This window comes from Pteropus alecto, unplaced genomic scaffold (genome assembly GCF_000325575.1).
Source record: "Pteropus alecto unplaced genomic scaffold, ASM32557v1 scaffold164, whole genome shotgun sequence".
Taxonomy (NCBI): Eukaryota; Metazoa; Chordata; class Mammalia; order Chiroptera; family Pteropodidae; genus Pteropus; species Pteropus alecto.
Window position 1 is genome coordinate 1,362,123 of NW_006439568.1, and position 18,234 is coordinate 1,380,356.

Sequence of the window (18,234 nt, forward strand, 5' to 3'; positions counted from 1 at the left end):
GTAGCTTCTCACCATCAGACTTATTTTATTGGTTTGGACAGAATTGTGCTTGGTAGTCTAGAAACCAGGGCAATTAGAGTATACCTCCTACGGGCTTCGAGGAGAAAATATCTATGTGTACTATGCATAAGATATGCAGAAAAAATGAAATTACTGTCCGTGGTAGGCTGGGATTAATGAAGCAATCAGATCTAGATACTTCAGTAAATCAGAAGAGGCTGACTCCTCAAAAGAGCACAGACACAAGTTGGTACAGTCAGGATACCATTACACATAGAAGTGTAAGCTTCCAGACTGCAGAATTCCCTGAGAGGCACACCTGCAGATGATGATGTCACACTTTGTGGAAACTCAGTCTTCCTCCAGGCCAGCCTAGGCTGCACCCTTTCTGCATGTTGGCTAATCTGGATCTGTTCCAATGGCCCTCCCATCTGGTAAAATTTATTAATCTGAGGATTATGCAATATACAGTATGACCTCTGGAGCAAGGAGGACTCTTGGAGAGAGAGCAGGAAATGGTAGAGGATCAGGAGCCACCAGTGAAGGACTGTCCCAAGAAACCCCACTGTGGCTCTTTACCCAAAGAATAGTTGAAAGCTGGAGAATAATTCTTAGTTGAAAAAGATCTGCCTTCATGGATGGGCATCATCATCTGCAACTGTATTTCTCTGGTAAGGGTTTTAGGGTTTTAGTGTCCGGAAGCTTGCGCCCCTGCCTGTGCCAAGACCTTTTGCTTACCTACCTGCTGGGAATAGAAATCCTTCAGATGAATTCACTCACGTGATGTCTGACTGGTTGTTCCACTAATATGATGCCAATACTCTGATTCCTGTAGTATGTTTTCACATTTGGAAAATTAAATGCCAGAGGTTATTTTACCGCTTAGGAAAAAAAAAAATAACTACAAAAATATTCCAAAAAAATGTTATGTTATACTATTGTAGTTAGGCCTACAAATGGTCATATCTGTACGAAACATGTACAGACTTTTTGTCTTGTATTATTCCCTAAACAATACATATAACAACTATTTACATAGTATTTACACTGGATTAAGTATTATAAGTAATCTAGAGATGACTTAAAGTATATGAGAGGATGTGTGTGGATTATATACAAAGACTACACTATTTTATATAAGGGACACGAGCATCCATGGATTTTGGTATCCTCGGGGAATCCTGGAACCTATACCACCACCCCACCACCACCCCCAATTAATAGGATATCCGAAATGTGCCAAAGGAAACTAAAAATTGCTTTTTTGTCAGTAAGGCAAAGGGTAGAAATGCAAAAGCCCCATTAAAATGGTGACTGGCATTTTGCCACTAACGTATCTGATCTAACTCTGAAACCATTAAATACTTGTGGATTTTGTGACAGAGCCAAGAGATGTAAATTTGTAGCTACCAGTTCGAACTGAACTACTGTTTTAATGCCTCAAGTACAGGTGCAAATCTTTATGTTCTTCCATACTTTAAAAAAAAAAAAATCTTTGTTTATATACAGATTAGTTCCACTAGACCTAGCTGGACCTTTGGAGTTTTCTTTTCAACTGAAATTGCCTTGTGCAAATGAACTATCCAGATGTGGATCGGAACATCATAATAGAATTATATGCCGAAATAACTAGATTATTTAGGCCACGATTGCAGTTTTATGATACCATCTGGGAAAATTACTAAGTGGATATGAATTTGTGGCAAACTAAAGTTTTTCTCCCTTCGGTAGGCATTATGGCTTCTTTGGGCACTTTGTTGGTAGTGGAATTTCCTGGTCACTTGGCTTACTTTTAGAGTAATGGATCCACAACTGTGTCATGTTTTGAACTGGAGCCTTCCTTCCACACATTTGGCAGGTATTTAATGCATCAGTACAGTCTGAAATCTGACCAAACCACTTAACACTAGGATAGTAAAACTTGCTATTTTGTGTGTACAGATGCTGTCTTTCCAAATTAGGAAAGAACAATAAAACCCTGTAAAAGTGCCTTGTTTTAAAAGAAGTAATTTAATGCTATACCATTAATATTCTCCCAAGGTAGTGTTATATAAATAATTACTGCTACACAGGAAGAGTCATTTCCCATTCTGAAATAATTTGCACACATTTAGGAATTTCATTGTCTCCTCAGAATCTTCTGGGCTTTGAGCCCATAAATTATCACATTTTGAGTGCAGAATTTCCATTACATGATATAAATTTTATGGCAGGAGAAAGCAAGATAATTGAAAAAAAATAGTCACTTGATTGTGGCTAGAGAACTCAGGGAAGGGAAAAGGATATTTCTTCTTTAACATAAGTCAAGGAAATTTATGATTTGCTTTTAATAATCAACTTTCTGGGTTTTTTTAAATGCCAAACCCACAAAATTTGGCATTTTAAATTTGTACCTGTGTGTGGGCATATAGTGTTGTTTACAGCAGTGGTTCTTAGGGTCCCAAAGAAAACACATCATTCAAATGCCAGTTCCCTTGGTTTCTAAATGATGTTTCTAGCCCAAGGCTTCTTAATTTAGTCCAAGGGATCCAACGTTTTGTGTCGGTGTGTATGCTGGGCCTTGTAGCATTTATTAGCTTCTCAGAAGGACCTAGCATACCACATTTTCAAAACTGAATTTTGTTAGACCCAATCTGTAACACCATGGTGAGAGTTTTCTGTATTGATAATAATGAGAATAATAGCTCCTGACTCTTGAGCATTTATGTGTCACTAACTGTACTTAACACTTTATATTTTTCACATGTTGCTCCCAACAAGGCAAGTACAGTTATTATCTCTATTTTATGATTGAGGAAACTTAAGGTTTTGAAAGGTTAAGTAACTTGTTGAAGATCACACAAACCTGGAACTAGAACCTATGATGTTATTTGGGAAAATCCATGCTCTTAGGCATTGAGAATTATAATGACACATTTCATTTATCAGTTTAGTTCTAACTGGGATTTCATTCAATATTGCTATATTCAAACAGCCATTACTCTGTTTTGATGGCTGGGCATTGCTCCTTGTGTAGATGCTACTATAATTCCAAGATCAACATTGGATTGTAGGATCCAGGGAAGTGCCTGACATTTGTTAGTAACACAAATAAGTAAACAAATGAACAAATGCATGCCCCCTTCAAACATGGCCAGGGTCATCTTCTTTTGTGACACCCCCTCACCACACACATCCGTAGTGAGTGCAGGCAGCGGTGGTAGTAGCAGAGGCGGTGGTAGCTATTGTTTTTTGACAGATACTGTGCATACAATAATGTCTACTGACTACTAAAATCAGCTGATTTTCCCTTGTAATTGTATATTTATCAGAAGCCAGCAGACTTTAGCCAGTTTCTCAACACAACATTTGGAAGGCAGCTACTTGAAGTTTTTTAATAGTTTTTGCCCCATGACTTTTTTCATTAGACAATGCAATTTTGACAGTGTTGCACAGGAATAGAGAGTTGAATTTCTGTAAGTTGGTCATTTTTAACTATTTCTAGAAAAACAGGTATCTTTCTCTGCCACTAACCAGTTCTGAGACTTTGGAAAAACTTCCACAGGCCTCAATTTTCATCTGTAAAATGAGAAGGGTAGACTATATCAGTTATTTTTCAATGATTTTTTCTCCTTTGTTTATATTAGTACTCTAAAATTTCTTTATTTTTTTCCCACGGAAAACATATGCAAGAACTTCAGTACATCAGATCCACATACATGGTGATTCTTAACATCTTTTTTGCATTTATTTTATTAAGTTATGATTTACATGCAGTAAAATTCTCCCTTCTAGTGTACAATCTGCAGATTGTAAGCATCCATCCAGTCATATAACTACCATTACTGTCAGGACACAGAGCAGTTCTATTACCCCAAAACATTCCTTCTCACCCATTTGTAGTCGACCCCTAAACCATACAAACATACCTTTTAAATTAAGAATGGACAAGTCTGATTCAGATGCATGAGCGTATGGTGGACCATTAGAGACATAGTTTTAACAGACAGGGAAGACCTATATAAATTTTAGAGGAATTTGCTTAAAAATGCTGAAAGACATTTTTAAAAGAAAGGATTTTTGTTTTGTATTGGTTTTACTTTCTTATCAACTGTGTACCTTGAAGGAGTGGGATGAGTCTTAGAGGATATCTTTCTCTAATTGTCAAAGTTCAAGAGGTAAATCACAGTTTGATATTGTCACAATCCTAAATGTCCAATCCTAATATACAGTGATATCCTTGTCAGTAATATTCCAAGCATAATAAGTAGAATAGAGAGTTACATTAATGGGCCTTAGCACAAATCATAATATATTTTCCCAACACTAGCCAAATGGTTTTATTTATTCTTTCACATTTTAACCAAAATTTGCCAAACAAACAAAAAAAAATTTTAGAAAACATCAGTGATTTTTAAAATTCAAGCTCTAAAAACTTTAAATTTTATTTAAGAAATAAGTCTTCATCTTAGTAACAAACTTTTCTCCCCTAATATAAAGGTATTTTTCATTGGTTGGGGTTATATACAACAATAAGTTTTAAAATTCTGAACTAATAACTAACTGCACCTGCTTAAGATCTAAAACTGAAATGGAAAACACCAGGCTTAACCCCACATGCTCCCTGATCAAATGCAAAGGTCCTTAAAATAGCTTCATGTGAAGATGTTCAGAGCAGCTGAAAACCAAGATGTTGGTGTCCCTAGTCACAACCTGGCAGTTTAATACCGTGGTTCAGAGGCAGCTGCCTCTGTCTCTTTGTTTTAGGTCCAGGGGCAGCAGCTCTAAGGAGAAACACAGAAGCAGCCTCTGCTTCATCCACCTTGCTATCCTCCCCTGAATTCTACTCTCCTAGTCAAGGGGTTGTCCCTAGACCCATTATGAATACCTATGACATTTATTCCAAGCCACCAACATGAGAGAAAAGTAGCTAAAAGCCTCCAAACAATTACAGCAAAACTTTAAATAAGTACAGAATAAATTCCAGGAAAAAAATGTAAGGAAGAAATGAAGACTTGTACATTTGATTGGTCATAGCTAGTAACACAGTATTAGCTAGCTATGTCTGATATCATACACACTGCTACCCTCAGTAGCCTAGTTACCAGCAGATTGATGTACTCTCTCAAAATCCTTCAAAAACACCTTCTTCATTCACTTAAGACTGTTCTGTTCAGCTCTGCCTATCTTGATATTGCTCTCAGTTAACCATGCTTACTATTTATCCACATAGAGAATTTTATCCTGTGGTGTTCTCTCTTACCCATGATAAACTTCCTCCAGAAGCAAGTTCTAGACTGAGTGGCTGTTAGTCTGATCCAATGAGACAGTGTTTTACGTTGCCAGGCTGGTAGCACTAACCAACAGTTTAAAATTTTATTTGGCATTCACAAGTAAGTGAATATATGAATATACTATACTGTTCCTGTCTTAAAGAAGAAAAAAAGGCAATAGCTTATATCTCTTTTAGCAACTGAACCCATTTTTTGAAGGCCAGAGGAAAGAACTATAGGGCGAGTACCTAAAAGGGAAATGGAGGCAGGAAGATGGGTGCGGGGAGAGCCTAAAACTTCTCTAGTGGCATAATTTCCAGCTGGCTGCTTCTACCTTCAAACAGTAGGTTGGAGCTGTGAGTTATCATGTTGAAAACTTAGAATTTTTCTAGTCTTTCATTTGAGAAATTATTTAATGAGACTGTGCATTAGAAAGAAAATTAGCTGGGTTACTTTCTTAAACTTCTAAAACCTAGTTTTTCTACCTACTGAACAGGGAATAATACCCGCCTTTGCTGTCATGTAGGGTCACCATGGGATCAAGTGAGTGACTGATTTCAGAATTCTGTAAACAGTTCAGAGGTATAAAATGACATTATTGTTATGATTAATGCCATCATAAAAAAATCTCCTAGGTCAAGGTGAGAAATACAACACTGTCACTCTTTCAGATATAGCCCTCTAGCAACTGACTGTCTCTGTCAGACAGATTGGAGAGAAACATCTTAACCGTCCATCACATTTGAATCCCACATAGTTATGAGATTATAGTAAAGATTTTGTTCCAATGTCTTCCTTAGAGACTTCCTATCTGACCCAATTCTGAAGAAGCAACCTATCAGTATGTGAGCCTTCTATTTAACATCTGTAGTTTAAAACAGCAAAAAACGTCAGCATCCCTCAAAGAAGTCTCAAGTATTTGCACTAAAATGTATATTCTAACCTGATTATTTGACTATATGGTCTCCGGAATTATCTCCATATCTTGCGGACACTAAATAACCTTTATAAAGTAGGAACAATATATTTTTTTCTGACCCTTAACTTTTCTTCAATCAGAAATGAGGGAGAAAATACCATGGTAAAACCACATGAAGAATATACCGGTTCAAACCACTAGTAATCGGCCCCTCTATGCAGATTCCTGCACTCAAGGCACGTGGAAACCATGTCTGCCTCATTTACTGCTGTATCTCCAGTAATCCGGCACATAGAAGGCATTCTGAAATATTTGCTGAATGAATGAACAAATGAGCAGATTAAGCCCTTTACTGTAAAAGTATTTTCTCTAATCATAGTGAAACAACAACAACAACAACAACAACAACAGTAATAATAATAATAATAAACTTTTGTGCTCTGCATGAATGATTATTAAATGCTGGTGGTCAGTAGTTCTATCCGAAAGCAAATAAAAGCAACTAACATTTTTTTCTTTGAATGTTTTTTAATGCAGCATATTGGAGAAGCAAGACATGTATTTCAACGGTAATAAAAATTTTGCTTTAAGACAAAGAATAATATGGACTCTATTCTGAAGAAAAGAATACAAGACCCTTTACTCTCGATTTTTTCCATCCTTGGACCTATCCAACTCTTAGCGAGTTGCAACTTTAGTCTTCTCAATAGTGTCCTATCAAATACACCATCATTTTTGAAGCTATGATAAAGCATTTCCATTTCTAGTGACAGTGCCACTACCTAAGACCAATTCTTGGCTAATAAATTCTTTACTTTAATAACAGTTTAAGCAAAAAATAACAATTATACATGAACTTTAATGGAAACTAAACTTTTTAAAAATTGCAACTCTCTGTTTTTAATCAATACTTTCCTTTGTCCCAGTTTTGCATTGGTTATCACAAGAACCCAAACCCACATTGCTTTGGGAAATTACTTGGAAAACTCTCATCAGAGTAGACCTGTCTTAATTGTTCTACATTTTTGTTCTAAAGAAGTGGAAATAGCCCATGAAGATTATTGCTGCCTATAGAATTTTTTTGTAGCAAACAGCTTTTATTTATTTATTTATTTTGCAAACAGCTTTTAAAGTATTTGTGCTGATTTTTAATTAAGTATATGATGTGAGTTTCATAATAGTGTCTGATAACAGTAGACATATATTTACTTAGAACATTTGGTTTTTATGGATAGAAGATTGATACAGGCACACCTCAGATATCATGAGTTCAGTTTCAGACCACTGCAATAAAATGATGATCACACTAAAGCAAGTCATAATCCCTTTGTGGGTGGGGGATCTTGCCTTCAATTTGTAAAAAAAAAGAGAAAATCTGTGAAACACAGTAAAACGAGGTGTGCCTGTGTATCAGAAAGCGTCATCATAGGAAAAGCATTTTTGGTTGCAGCTAGAGGAACAGTGCCATAATTTAAAAGCATTCACTCCAGTAGTGCAATAGCCCATGCTCTCCTTTATAGAAACCTAATACATACATGGAACATAGTGTAGTTAAGCAATATGCGTATTGCACCTCTTGTAACCCTTCCTGAGACTTGCTCAGATATTGAAAAAAAGATATGTGATCATCTGTCATTATGAAGAGAAATGGGAATGATTGAATGCGTCAAACATTTTAGCTGACATATTCATATTCTCTATTGAATGGAGCTCCTGTATTCAAAACTATGCAGTTACCCTAAACATTGACTAATTCTCCCAGAGCAGGTACAGTGAACAGAACTTTCTCTGGTATCTTTTGGCAGCAGTCCAGCATCATTTCCTGTTGACAATGATGTGATGTACAATAAATATCCAGTCATGTTTTTTGAGGCTATAGGTAATCCTCAAGACCTTCCAAAAACCCTACCTCAAAAATCTGCTTCTGTTTTCTGGCTTCCATTCATCAAGTCTTAGCATCAATGAAACATGAACAAAAATAAAGAAAAAATGCAAGCTAGTTGCCATTTTCAGGTGCTAGTTTCTTGTCTTTTCATGAAAAGATAATTCCTCCTCTCCAATCCAGCCTATCCAGTAATTCTCTATTTTCATCACATCGTGATGGTTTTGAAATTATATATTGATCATTCACATTAGCTCACAAAATCAAGCTATTAGCAGAGAAAGTCATTTTGCTCAAACCATTTTTAAATTTTTTGACCATTTGTCTTACTCTTAAGAGGAAAACAATTTAAATTTTCATTTTGGTTTTCTTGCATAACTACTAATTTGGCAAATCTTACCTACTGTCAAGATAGTTCTTCTATTTTGCAAGCACCTCTTACTCATATTAGCCTAAAAGTCATCATCATTTTAAGCTCTTAATCATACCTGAGATTACTGCATCCCGTTGCATAATATCCAGAAGATCCTGCTCCTGGAGAGCAGTGTTGGCAATTCCCGGATGCTGGATAACACAGTAACATCCCCAGAGCCTCTCCTCAGCAGCAATTCCCGGATGCTGGATAATACAGTAACATCCCCAGAGCCTCTCCTCAGCAGCAATAGGGTCACTTACCTTACTGTGTAGGCACCTATGCTTGATCACACTCAGTAGTCCTCTCTTCTCCTTCGCACGAAAATCCAATCGTGGAATCCAGGGGACCAACACCAATGTTTCCTTCTTTTCTTTTTGGACACTCTCTCAGTTTTTGTTCGGTGGGCTTCAAAGCCACAGAAGATTTGCAACCAGGGACTACTGACAGTTCTGCAAAGGAGAGTTAGTGGGGAGCCCAACGCTGACTGGCCCCAAACACTAAATATAACCCTCTTCACTCTCCGGGCAGCGTCCTTCATGCTCTGAAGACGGGTGACCTTGAAGAATCCCTCACCCCACAGCTTGCCACTCTCCACGAAAGAAAGGGCCTCACTGAACTGGACTGCAAGATGAGGCGACCCAAAAGTTGGAAGCTATCTGCCCAGAGCACACAAGTAGAAGCAGGTATAGGCTCTCTGCGAATGTCTGTGTGTGTGTGTGTGCGTGTGTGTGTATGTTTGCATGGCTGTGCCCAGCAGCTGCTCTCCAGATTAGAAGACACCAATCTTTGGCAGGCAGCTCGAAACACCCTGTTGGGTAATTTCAAATTCATGTGCACATCTTGGCTGAAAGAAGAAACCTCCCCGGCACAACCTGGGTCCCCTTCTCTGTCCCGTCACTGCCCCAAATACACTGTGAACCACAAAGAGCAGTGCCAGCATCTTAGGAACAGATGCCTAGATGGACATTAAATTGAACCTCACTTTGTATCCTGCAACCGTGAACTGATAGAAGCTTTGTATGAGATTTAAGTAACAAGGGCATGACCTCTTCTTTGACAGTCATAACCCAAGGCACTGTAGAGATTCGCTATTATTAACGCTGTGTTGAACTTTAACTTGAATGTCTGCCTGTTCTATTCAGTGTCACATGAGACATGAGTACAAAGTGCTGAGGAAACTTTAGAGCAACTGTAGAGCAATCCAAATGTGTGGTAGTATTTATTATTTATTATTATTATCATCATTATTATTAAGTTGTTTGTTTTATATTATTCACATGTTAAGAGAAATCTCATGCCTTAGATTGATAAAATTTGAAGAATCTAAATTTCTCTAGCTGGTATCACTTGTTCCAATTGGAGCAGGAGGGACAGGAAGGAGTTTGTTCACTTATTCAGAAAGTATATATTGCATCATCTGTTAGGTATCAGTTCCTTTACCAGACAAATCCACCGCCAGCCAGGAGCTCAATCTCTGCATTATCTTTTTTAATCTTCAAAGCATCCCTTTAAATTAGTCCTATACTGGTAATCGAATAAGAAAACCAAAATTCAGAATAATCAAATAACTTCCCCAGGGTCTCATAAATGATAAATATCAGACTAGGAATTCAAAATTGGATCTGAGTCACACCAAAACCCATGCTCTTTATTTTTTACCCTTATCATTGAAATGTTAAACTTACAGAAAAGATACAAGGATTACAAAGAATTCCTGTATACTCTTCACTCAGATTCTCTAGTTTTTTAACATTTTACCACCTTTGCTTTCTTCCTTTCTTCCTTCCCATCCCCTCCCTCTATTTTCCTCTCACTCTTTCACTTCCCCCTGCATCCTTGTGTTTATAAATGTGTGTATAAATTTTTCTGAATCATTTATGTACTTAAGTGTTATTATTCTAAAAGATAAATACAGTCTTCTATGTAACCATGGCATAACAATCAAATTCAGTAAATTAATGTTGATACAATATTAGTTTCTAATCCATAGTTCCCTTTCAACTTTTCGCCAAATATCTCAATAGTAATACCCTTTATAGGGGAAAAAAATTGGTTTTTTCCTCTGGTCCAGGATTACATGTGCCATTTAGTTGTGATGGCTCTCCTTTAGTCTTAAACAGTTCTGCAATCTTTTCTTCTCTTTTGTGACTTGACATTTTTGAAGAGTACATTTTGTAAAATGTTTCTCAATTTAGGTTCATATGATGTTTTCTCTTAATAAGACTGAGTTTGTGCACTTTGGGCAGGAATATTACAGAAGCAATGCTGTATTCTCCTTAGTTAATCATATCAGGAGACACATAAATTGAGCTAGTCCATATTAGCCTTGCTTGGTTAAGGTGGTATCTGCCAGATTTCTCCACTGCAAAGTTACAGCTTGCCCCTTTGCAATTAAATATTTCGTAGGAAGATACTTTGAGACTATGTAAATACATTGCTCCTAAATAAGCTTTCTACTGCAAGGAAGAGCTTTTCTTCTCCCCTGTTTATTTTTGTAGTTATTTATATCAATATGTACTATGGATTCCTATGTTAATCAGTGAGTTGTAATCCATTAAAATTATCATTTATTTTGAGTCCAGTGGGGTCACCTTCAAACTGTGTTCTCTTGACAAGTCCTCAATATTTTCTCAGTACTTTCTTTCTGGCATAAGAAAATATTCCATGTGCATCTTGTACTCTCTCTTCCTAGCCCTGAAATTAGCCACATCTTTGAGGAGCCCTGGGTCCATTATGAAAAATAGTATATGGAAACTGAGATCTGGGCATTGGGTGTGCTCACTGAACTAGATTGCGCCCACTGCTTCTAGGCCCTCTCAACCAGAAGAACGAGGAAATAGATACACACACACACACACACACACACACACACACACACACAGCCATATCTATTGCTCTGTCTGTATTGAATACCATGAAAACACATTGATAGCTCCAGTTCCAATCTAATACCGTAGGAGCATTCTAGCTTTTGCCCTTTGCATGTTTGTAACTCCCTTCCCTAGCAGTGGTTTCTGTTATCCTCAAACTGTTTACTTATTTGCTCACTGCCCCTGTGTGTAACCATTCTTCCCACCTAGCCAGCTACTTTCTCAGTCCCCACAGTCTTTTCAGCCCCATCAGCTCTAATCCCTCAAGGAAAGGGAACAGATTTTCTAAAGGTTCGTATTTCCCCCTACTCATAGGTGACGAAGCAACCAAGTAAAGAAGAGAAATATGAAGAAAAAACATTCCTATTCTTTTAGTGGTCATTTTTTCATTGACTCTGAGCTTCAGTTTCCTTGTCTATGAAAGTTTTGCACTGAAAAAGATCATATCTTAGTGCTGTTTGAGCACTAATATTCTGTGAGTCTGTCGGTTGATGACTAGAAAATGATCCAGGAAAACCTAACCCTGTGCTTTTTGTTTGACTCTTACTAGCAGTTATTACTGCTGATGTCTGGAAGATATCAAAAGAGATATATAATACTAGTTCTTAAAAATATCGTGAAGTTTAAACTAATTTGTTTTTCCTTTTTCGTTTTGATCAATTGTAAAGAATTGTAAAAAGGAACATGGGGCTCTTGGTGGCTGAGGTGGATCATAGGACATCAGAGACAGTGCTCCCTGGGCATGCCTCACTTTCTCTTGACTCAGATTTCAGATACTATCCTTCCCACTGTCTTCTCCCCACCCAGTGGATTATGTTCCTCCATGGTACACCCAAGGTATCCAGAGCTTAACCATACCTTACCCTCAATCTCACTTTATTGCAATTGCCAGCATACTTGTCTCTCCTTTGCGAGACTGGGAGTTCCTGGAGTAGAGAGCACTTTCCAACACCGTGGCCTCAACCCCTAACACATGGCTAGTGAACAATAAATATGTATTGACTGGAGAAAGCACCACTGATCACTTTGACCAAGTGGACAAAAGAAAGCAAATCTAGTGTAAAGCAATTTTGAAACAGCATCTCAGTGAACTAGAAGATAAATAAGAAAAGTACACATATTAAATGTATCAGTCATTTTTAAATTCCAAGGTTTTAAATTTTTTTCCTAACAGACATTTTTTAGCAGCAAAATTGACAGATTTAAATTTCACATATTATCCTCTCCTTCATATTCCCTAAGGATGGAATTAATGACCTATCCATAAAAATAAAAGGTCTGGATAATCTACAAAATAGAAAAGTATTCCCAAATACACAAGTCTGTATTTGTGTATACAGAAAAATCTGGTATAATGAGGAGTGTCTCGCTCTTCCTTTGAAACCCACCTATAGACAATGTTTTGAAATTATACATATTTTAGGGTTTCATCTTTTTCTAAAGTGAAAATGATACTAACAGTTTGGGGGCGGTGAGGAAAACATGTTCTTGACCTTGGAATCTTGGTGCAAATAATTTGTACTCTTTAGTTTCCAGGGGCTATTTCTTCATATACTTTGAGAATGCCAGAATACCAGGTGACAGCTGTTTAAGCTCTAAGACATTCCTCAAGTATCCTATTTTGATGTCATTATGTAATACTTTCTCTCGGCATGGCTATCATCCCTCAGTACCTTTGATAATATATATCACTGCATAGCCCTCTTCACTCTTGTTTCCATATTACTTTTTCAAGTAGGCACTGGTTCTCTGAAAACGAGAGGAAAAAAGAGAGGAAGAATAATCCCAGCAGCATTTCAGCTTGAACCAACGTTTTCTCCTTGGCTGGAAAGTTCCTTTGAGAACAGGAAAATACATGAGTTAGAAGTCTTTATCCCCTCTCAGCCCTTCTTCTCTTTAAAAATGTTAGTTCATTCTAGTCTTATTTTCCTTTCTAATTTCACATCTTGTGAAAAGACACTGTATCAGCAGAAAACTTGTTTAGTTTTCTAGCTCAAATCCTGCCTTAGTAACCATTGTCTCTGGTAGCCTAAAGGACAGATGTACATGTCCATAAGCACATGATTTTCAGTTCACTTCAACAGATATTTACTGAGTGCCCCCAATATGCCGTGCACTATGCAAGGTCTTAGTGCTCTACGGATAAAATGTCCCTCAAAAAGTCACAGTCTAATAGGAGAGGCACACATCAAAATTCTAATTTTAATGAGCTGTGCATTATCACATAGGGCTGAACATAATTCTGTTTGAGTCTGCGTCAGCTGGAGATCAGAGAAGCTGCACAAGGTGGGGGTGAGGTGGAAATATTTGAACTGGACACCTTAGGGGGAGGAATAGTAGGTTTCTGCCAGGGGAAGGGTAAGAAGGAGGACATTCTCAGCAGAGGATATGATGTAAGCACGTGGCAGAAAGCACATGATGGGTTCAGCACTGGCAAGCTGCTCCCATGCCTGGAAGACAGGGTATGGTGTCCGGGTTTGTACTAGGTAAAGTATAATCTTTATTTGAGTCCAGAATGTTAAAGATCATAGAGGCTTTGATACTAGATGTTATAACTGTTCTCCATAGAAAGTGAGGGACCACCAGAGGCATTTTAGCAGAAATTTATAGTCAAGGTGATGGAGTGGGACGCCCACAGGATTTGGAATCCGAAGGCTTTCGTGGGACACTGGAATGTTTCACCTGAAAATAAACTCATTTATTTCATAAGTAAAATAAAAGGATAAAATTAGATGAGCCCTGAGTTTTACTGTGTAACCTGGCTTTAAATTTCACACCAGTGGGTACCCTGTACTTGACATAAAGCCTTGGAGAAGAAGCCGCTATGCCACAGCTTCCCCAGAGTAATCTCTAGGTTTAGGCAAGGCTATCCCTGTGTCTTGAGGTAGCTACTAACATCACCTCTATGCACTTTCATAGATGAAGGATTCTGGGACCTCAGAGGCCAGCTGTGGGTTGGGATGAGGAATGGGTGAGACTGCTCCAGCATGGGGACCAGCAGCATACACTACAAGTGGGGTATTTCAGCACTGCAGGGGGAATTGGAGCCAGTGGCTGCAGCAAGATTCCAGGTGAGCTGCCTGAGTTGGGGCCTGATTCCAAGCAGTAGCTAGAGAATGGGGAGCAGGTAACATAGAAAGAAAAGAATTATGCAAGGAAGCTGAACCCCATCCAATAAACTAGGTTCCGAGCAACTGTAATCCTAGCAGAGAAATCAAATACACAGAGGAAAACAGGGAGAGAGGTTGATCGTAAGGGCTGAGCCAATCACTAGGAGTTAGAGAAAGGCTGCTGTTAGTCCCGTAGGCAGGTCACCAGGGCCTGCTCCAGGCTCCCGGAGAGCATTCCAAGGCAGGAAAACAAGTCTAGGCCTCCTTTTCTAGTGCGGCCAGGCTCCTGGTAGCTTGCCAGACTTGGTCCTCACTGACCAAAGAACCAAACAGGACACAGTCTAAAGACTCAAGATCTTCCCCTTTAGCCATCGGACAGGGTTGAGGAGGCAGGGACTGGGACCCAAGGTACTTCCGAGCCTCTAGACAACTCTGTGGTTCGTCATCCCGGGCCAAGACCAAATGGCAGGGTGAACAAGGGTGGTCCGCTCAGGCCAGTTTCACAATAGCTTCCCAGGAATACATTGTGCTATCTTAATTCTTAAGTGTTCTGGCCCTTGACTTTCAGGTTCTTTTGTAATTTTTCCTTAAGTTAAGAAACACCATGCTACATATATAAGAGCAACTCTGCTTTCAACCACAAATATCTCTAAATGAGAAAGGTTCTAATCCATCCTTATTCAAAATGCTTTGTATGCCAAACCTAGTGTTTTAAAGCAATCATTTTGAAAGTTTCTAATTGTAGCCATAAGTTTGGTCTCCATTCTCTCAGCCTCTCAAGTTCAGTCAGGGTGGTCCCGGTTAAAATAATACATGAAAAACCTCTAACAGAAATCCAAGATTTACAGTGGTGGTAAAAACATAAAATAAAATAAAAAGATGGCCCTCTTCTACAGTTTTTTTTTTTTTTTTAATTTACTATATGCAATCTTATTCACTTCATTCATCCATTTAACAATTATTTACTGCAGCCTGCCGTGTCCGGGCACTATCCTACACATGAAGGATGTCGCATTAAAAAAGCAGATGTTATTGGTTCTTGCCGTCTTAGAAGTTTAGGGTAAGGAGCAAATAAGAGCAAGTCAACAAATAAGTCAGATAATTACAACTTGTGATCGTTCTACTATGAAAAGTACGAGAAAATCGTGACAGAATGGAGAAGGAGGGGAACACCCGCTTTGGATGTCAGAGGCGACTTGAGTTATGTGAAGGAGCAGGACCAGGAGGAGCAGTGTGAGTGTGAGAATAATGAGGGTAAAGACTCAGAGGCGATGAAGGAGTTGTCATGTCCCAGGAACCCTAGGAGGTCAGGATCGCTGGGGTGTAGTGGGGCAAGTCGGAGAACGGGAAAACTGAGGAATAAGTGGAGGCCCAGTCATGACAGGGCCTTGTGCTTTGTGGTAGAGAATATGGGTGTTATTCTAAGTATAAAAGCAAACTCCTGTGGAGTTTTAACCTCGAAGTTTACATAATTCTATTTACATTTTGGGGGCTCATTAAATTTATTGGGGTGACATTGGTAATAAAAATTATATAGGTTTCAAGTGTATAGTTCAGTAATACATCATCTGTATATTGCCTTGTGTGTTCACCACCCAAAGTCAAATCTCCTTTCGTCACCATATATGGAAGGGGTCAAAGTGGTTACTTGGGGACCAAATACTGCCTGAGCAAGTTACAGCCAGGTCCGTGCTCTGGGGTTATCCTCAGGGTGGTGACCTGAGAATTCCTGGACTCTAGGCAACCTGTCATTAGTTTTTCTTCACAGTTTCCCCTCTAAATGCCCAAACTATTTCTCTCTTTTCCTGGTGGATAATAGACGAAAAGGTGCCAGAAACATTGTCTTTCAAGTAAGCCATTCAGGTCGGGTCCTGGCCCTAACACTTTTTATAGGAATCCTACATGTCATTTTCACTTTGCAAGTTGGTTATGCTCATGCCAACTTCCCACTGTGCTTCAGCTTTGCTCCTGATACACAGAAAGTGTTCAGTAAATGTCTGTTAAATTGATTTGACTTGGATTCCCAGTGGTGTGAGTGGAGAGGGAGACTTAGAAAGGCTTTTGGGATCCTCTACCTCTCTGGAGATGTTATGTGTCATTTGGGTAATCGAGGCTCTTAAAGAGTTAGTATATTCAGTCGTTGGTGGATGTACTTCAGGGGTGAATGAAATGACTCTCAGCTAGAATTAAAGGTGCTATGTACATGCAAAAATTTTTAAAGAGCATCTGGTTAGAGTTTAATGCGGCTGAAAAACATCCCTATTTTTTTCATGTTTCAATTACACGAATATGGCTAAAGTGTGCTTTGGAGATTTTCCAAAATAAAAACACTTGAGGTGAGAGAAATTTCAGCCCCAACAATAACTTGAAAATTGGAAGTTGGAATAGCAGCTGTTTTTTCAACTGTCTTAACTCTGTCACCAACACTATGATGATATGATTACATGTGACGAGTCTGGTTTCTGGCCATTAAACTGCACACTTCAGCTATAGGCATCAGTCTTTCCCTTCTTTTCTTTCACCATGTGTCAATCTGGGAGCAGAAATTAGAATGATGGGAGAAAGCAAAAAGTAGGGGAGCCTTCCCTTTGGCCTCCAGGTCACAGCTGGTGACCCTGACCTTCTCAGCAGCCTCACGTGATTCAGGGCCTGCTGCAAACCAGTCATAGGGTAGCTCTCTTTTTTTCTGCACAGCCCTCACCATCTGCCTTGTTATTCAGGTACCATGAGCTTGCTTGAACATAAGGGATACCCCAGGAAGGGAAATAAATACATCCCTAAACGGTCAAGGGCCACCTGGGGGCTGTGTGTGAAGGGAGATGACAGCACTCCTCTGAGGAGTGAGGTCATGGACATAAAGCTTTTGGTGCAGTGCGTGGCCCAGAGCAGTAACTCAGTGTATGGTGACCGTAGCTCCTGCCGTTATTATTTTTATTATCAATGACGGCGGTTTATAAATTGATTAAGTGTACATGAGTCTCACATTGTCAGGTACCAGCTTTCAGATCCACTGTCCCTCACACCCACCAACCCCTCAGGCACTGCTTAACGCTCCCTTTAAGTAAGGGCTGCTGTCCTGATTTATTCCTGTATTTTAGAGTCATTCCTGTTCATGGTTCTGGAAATCGGCATTTCTTCTTATTGCCACTCTGAATGCCTTTACTGCAGGGAGATAAGTTTTCAGAAGGTCAGAGGTACATACCTGTACCATTCTAGCCACTCCGTTCATGCCCTGGCTTCTTCCTTTCTCCCATACAAGGAGTGGTTTTGTTACCATCTCACCTCAGGGGCTTCTCATAGCAGAATATAACTTAATTTCTTCTGTCATCTTTTGCACTTTGCTAAAGAGTCTAGGATCTCGGGTGCCTCATTATGCTGGAAAAGGAGGAGCATGATACATCTGATCCCTCCCTTAGAGAGGCAGGAAATAGTCATTTCAGTGAGGGGACTGGGAGACACGTCTGTAAAAGAAAGAGATTGCTATTTCTCTGGCTGTCTGCTTCCTTCCATCTGCCCCCAAGCCCTCCCTTGGATGTCATGGCTAGGCATCTCTCTCCATAAAATGAATGTTGTAATGGGTCAACTAATTAGCAGGCAGAATTATGTTTGGGCTGTAACCTGACTCTAATCGCTGACCTCAGAGAATTAATTTCATATGACATAGCACCTTAGCTGTGTGCTGGCTTAGAAGTTTCCACTCGTTTCTCCCTTTCAGCCAGATTGCTTTTTCTATTTCTGGGCTTGTCGTGTCGATGAGTCAGATGGCCCCAGACTCTTCCTGTGGAT

The 18,234-nt window shown here is 39.1% G+C and overlaps 1 protein-coding gene across 3 annotated transcripts in view; it reads left to right on the top strand.

Moving 5' to 3' along the window:
- The window catches only part of CMSS1 (cms1 ribosomal small subunit homolog (yeast)), a 333,716-nt gene that overhangs the window by 261,186 nt on the left and 54,296 nt on the right, over positions 1 to 18,234 (top strand). For 2 of the 3 annotated variants that reach the window (XM_006916546.3, XM_025050090.1), the window contains exon 2: positions 8,997 to 9,151. The exons of the other annotated variant lie outside the window; for it this stretch is intronic. In XM_006916546.3, the coding sequence (XP_006916608.1) occupies positions 9,097 to 9,151 (55 nt within the window). In that variant the 5' untranslated portion in view covers positions 8,997 to 9,096. The remainder of the gene's footprint in view (positions 1 to 8,996; positions 9,152 to 18,234) is intronic. 3 annotated transcript variants of the gene reach the window in all.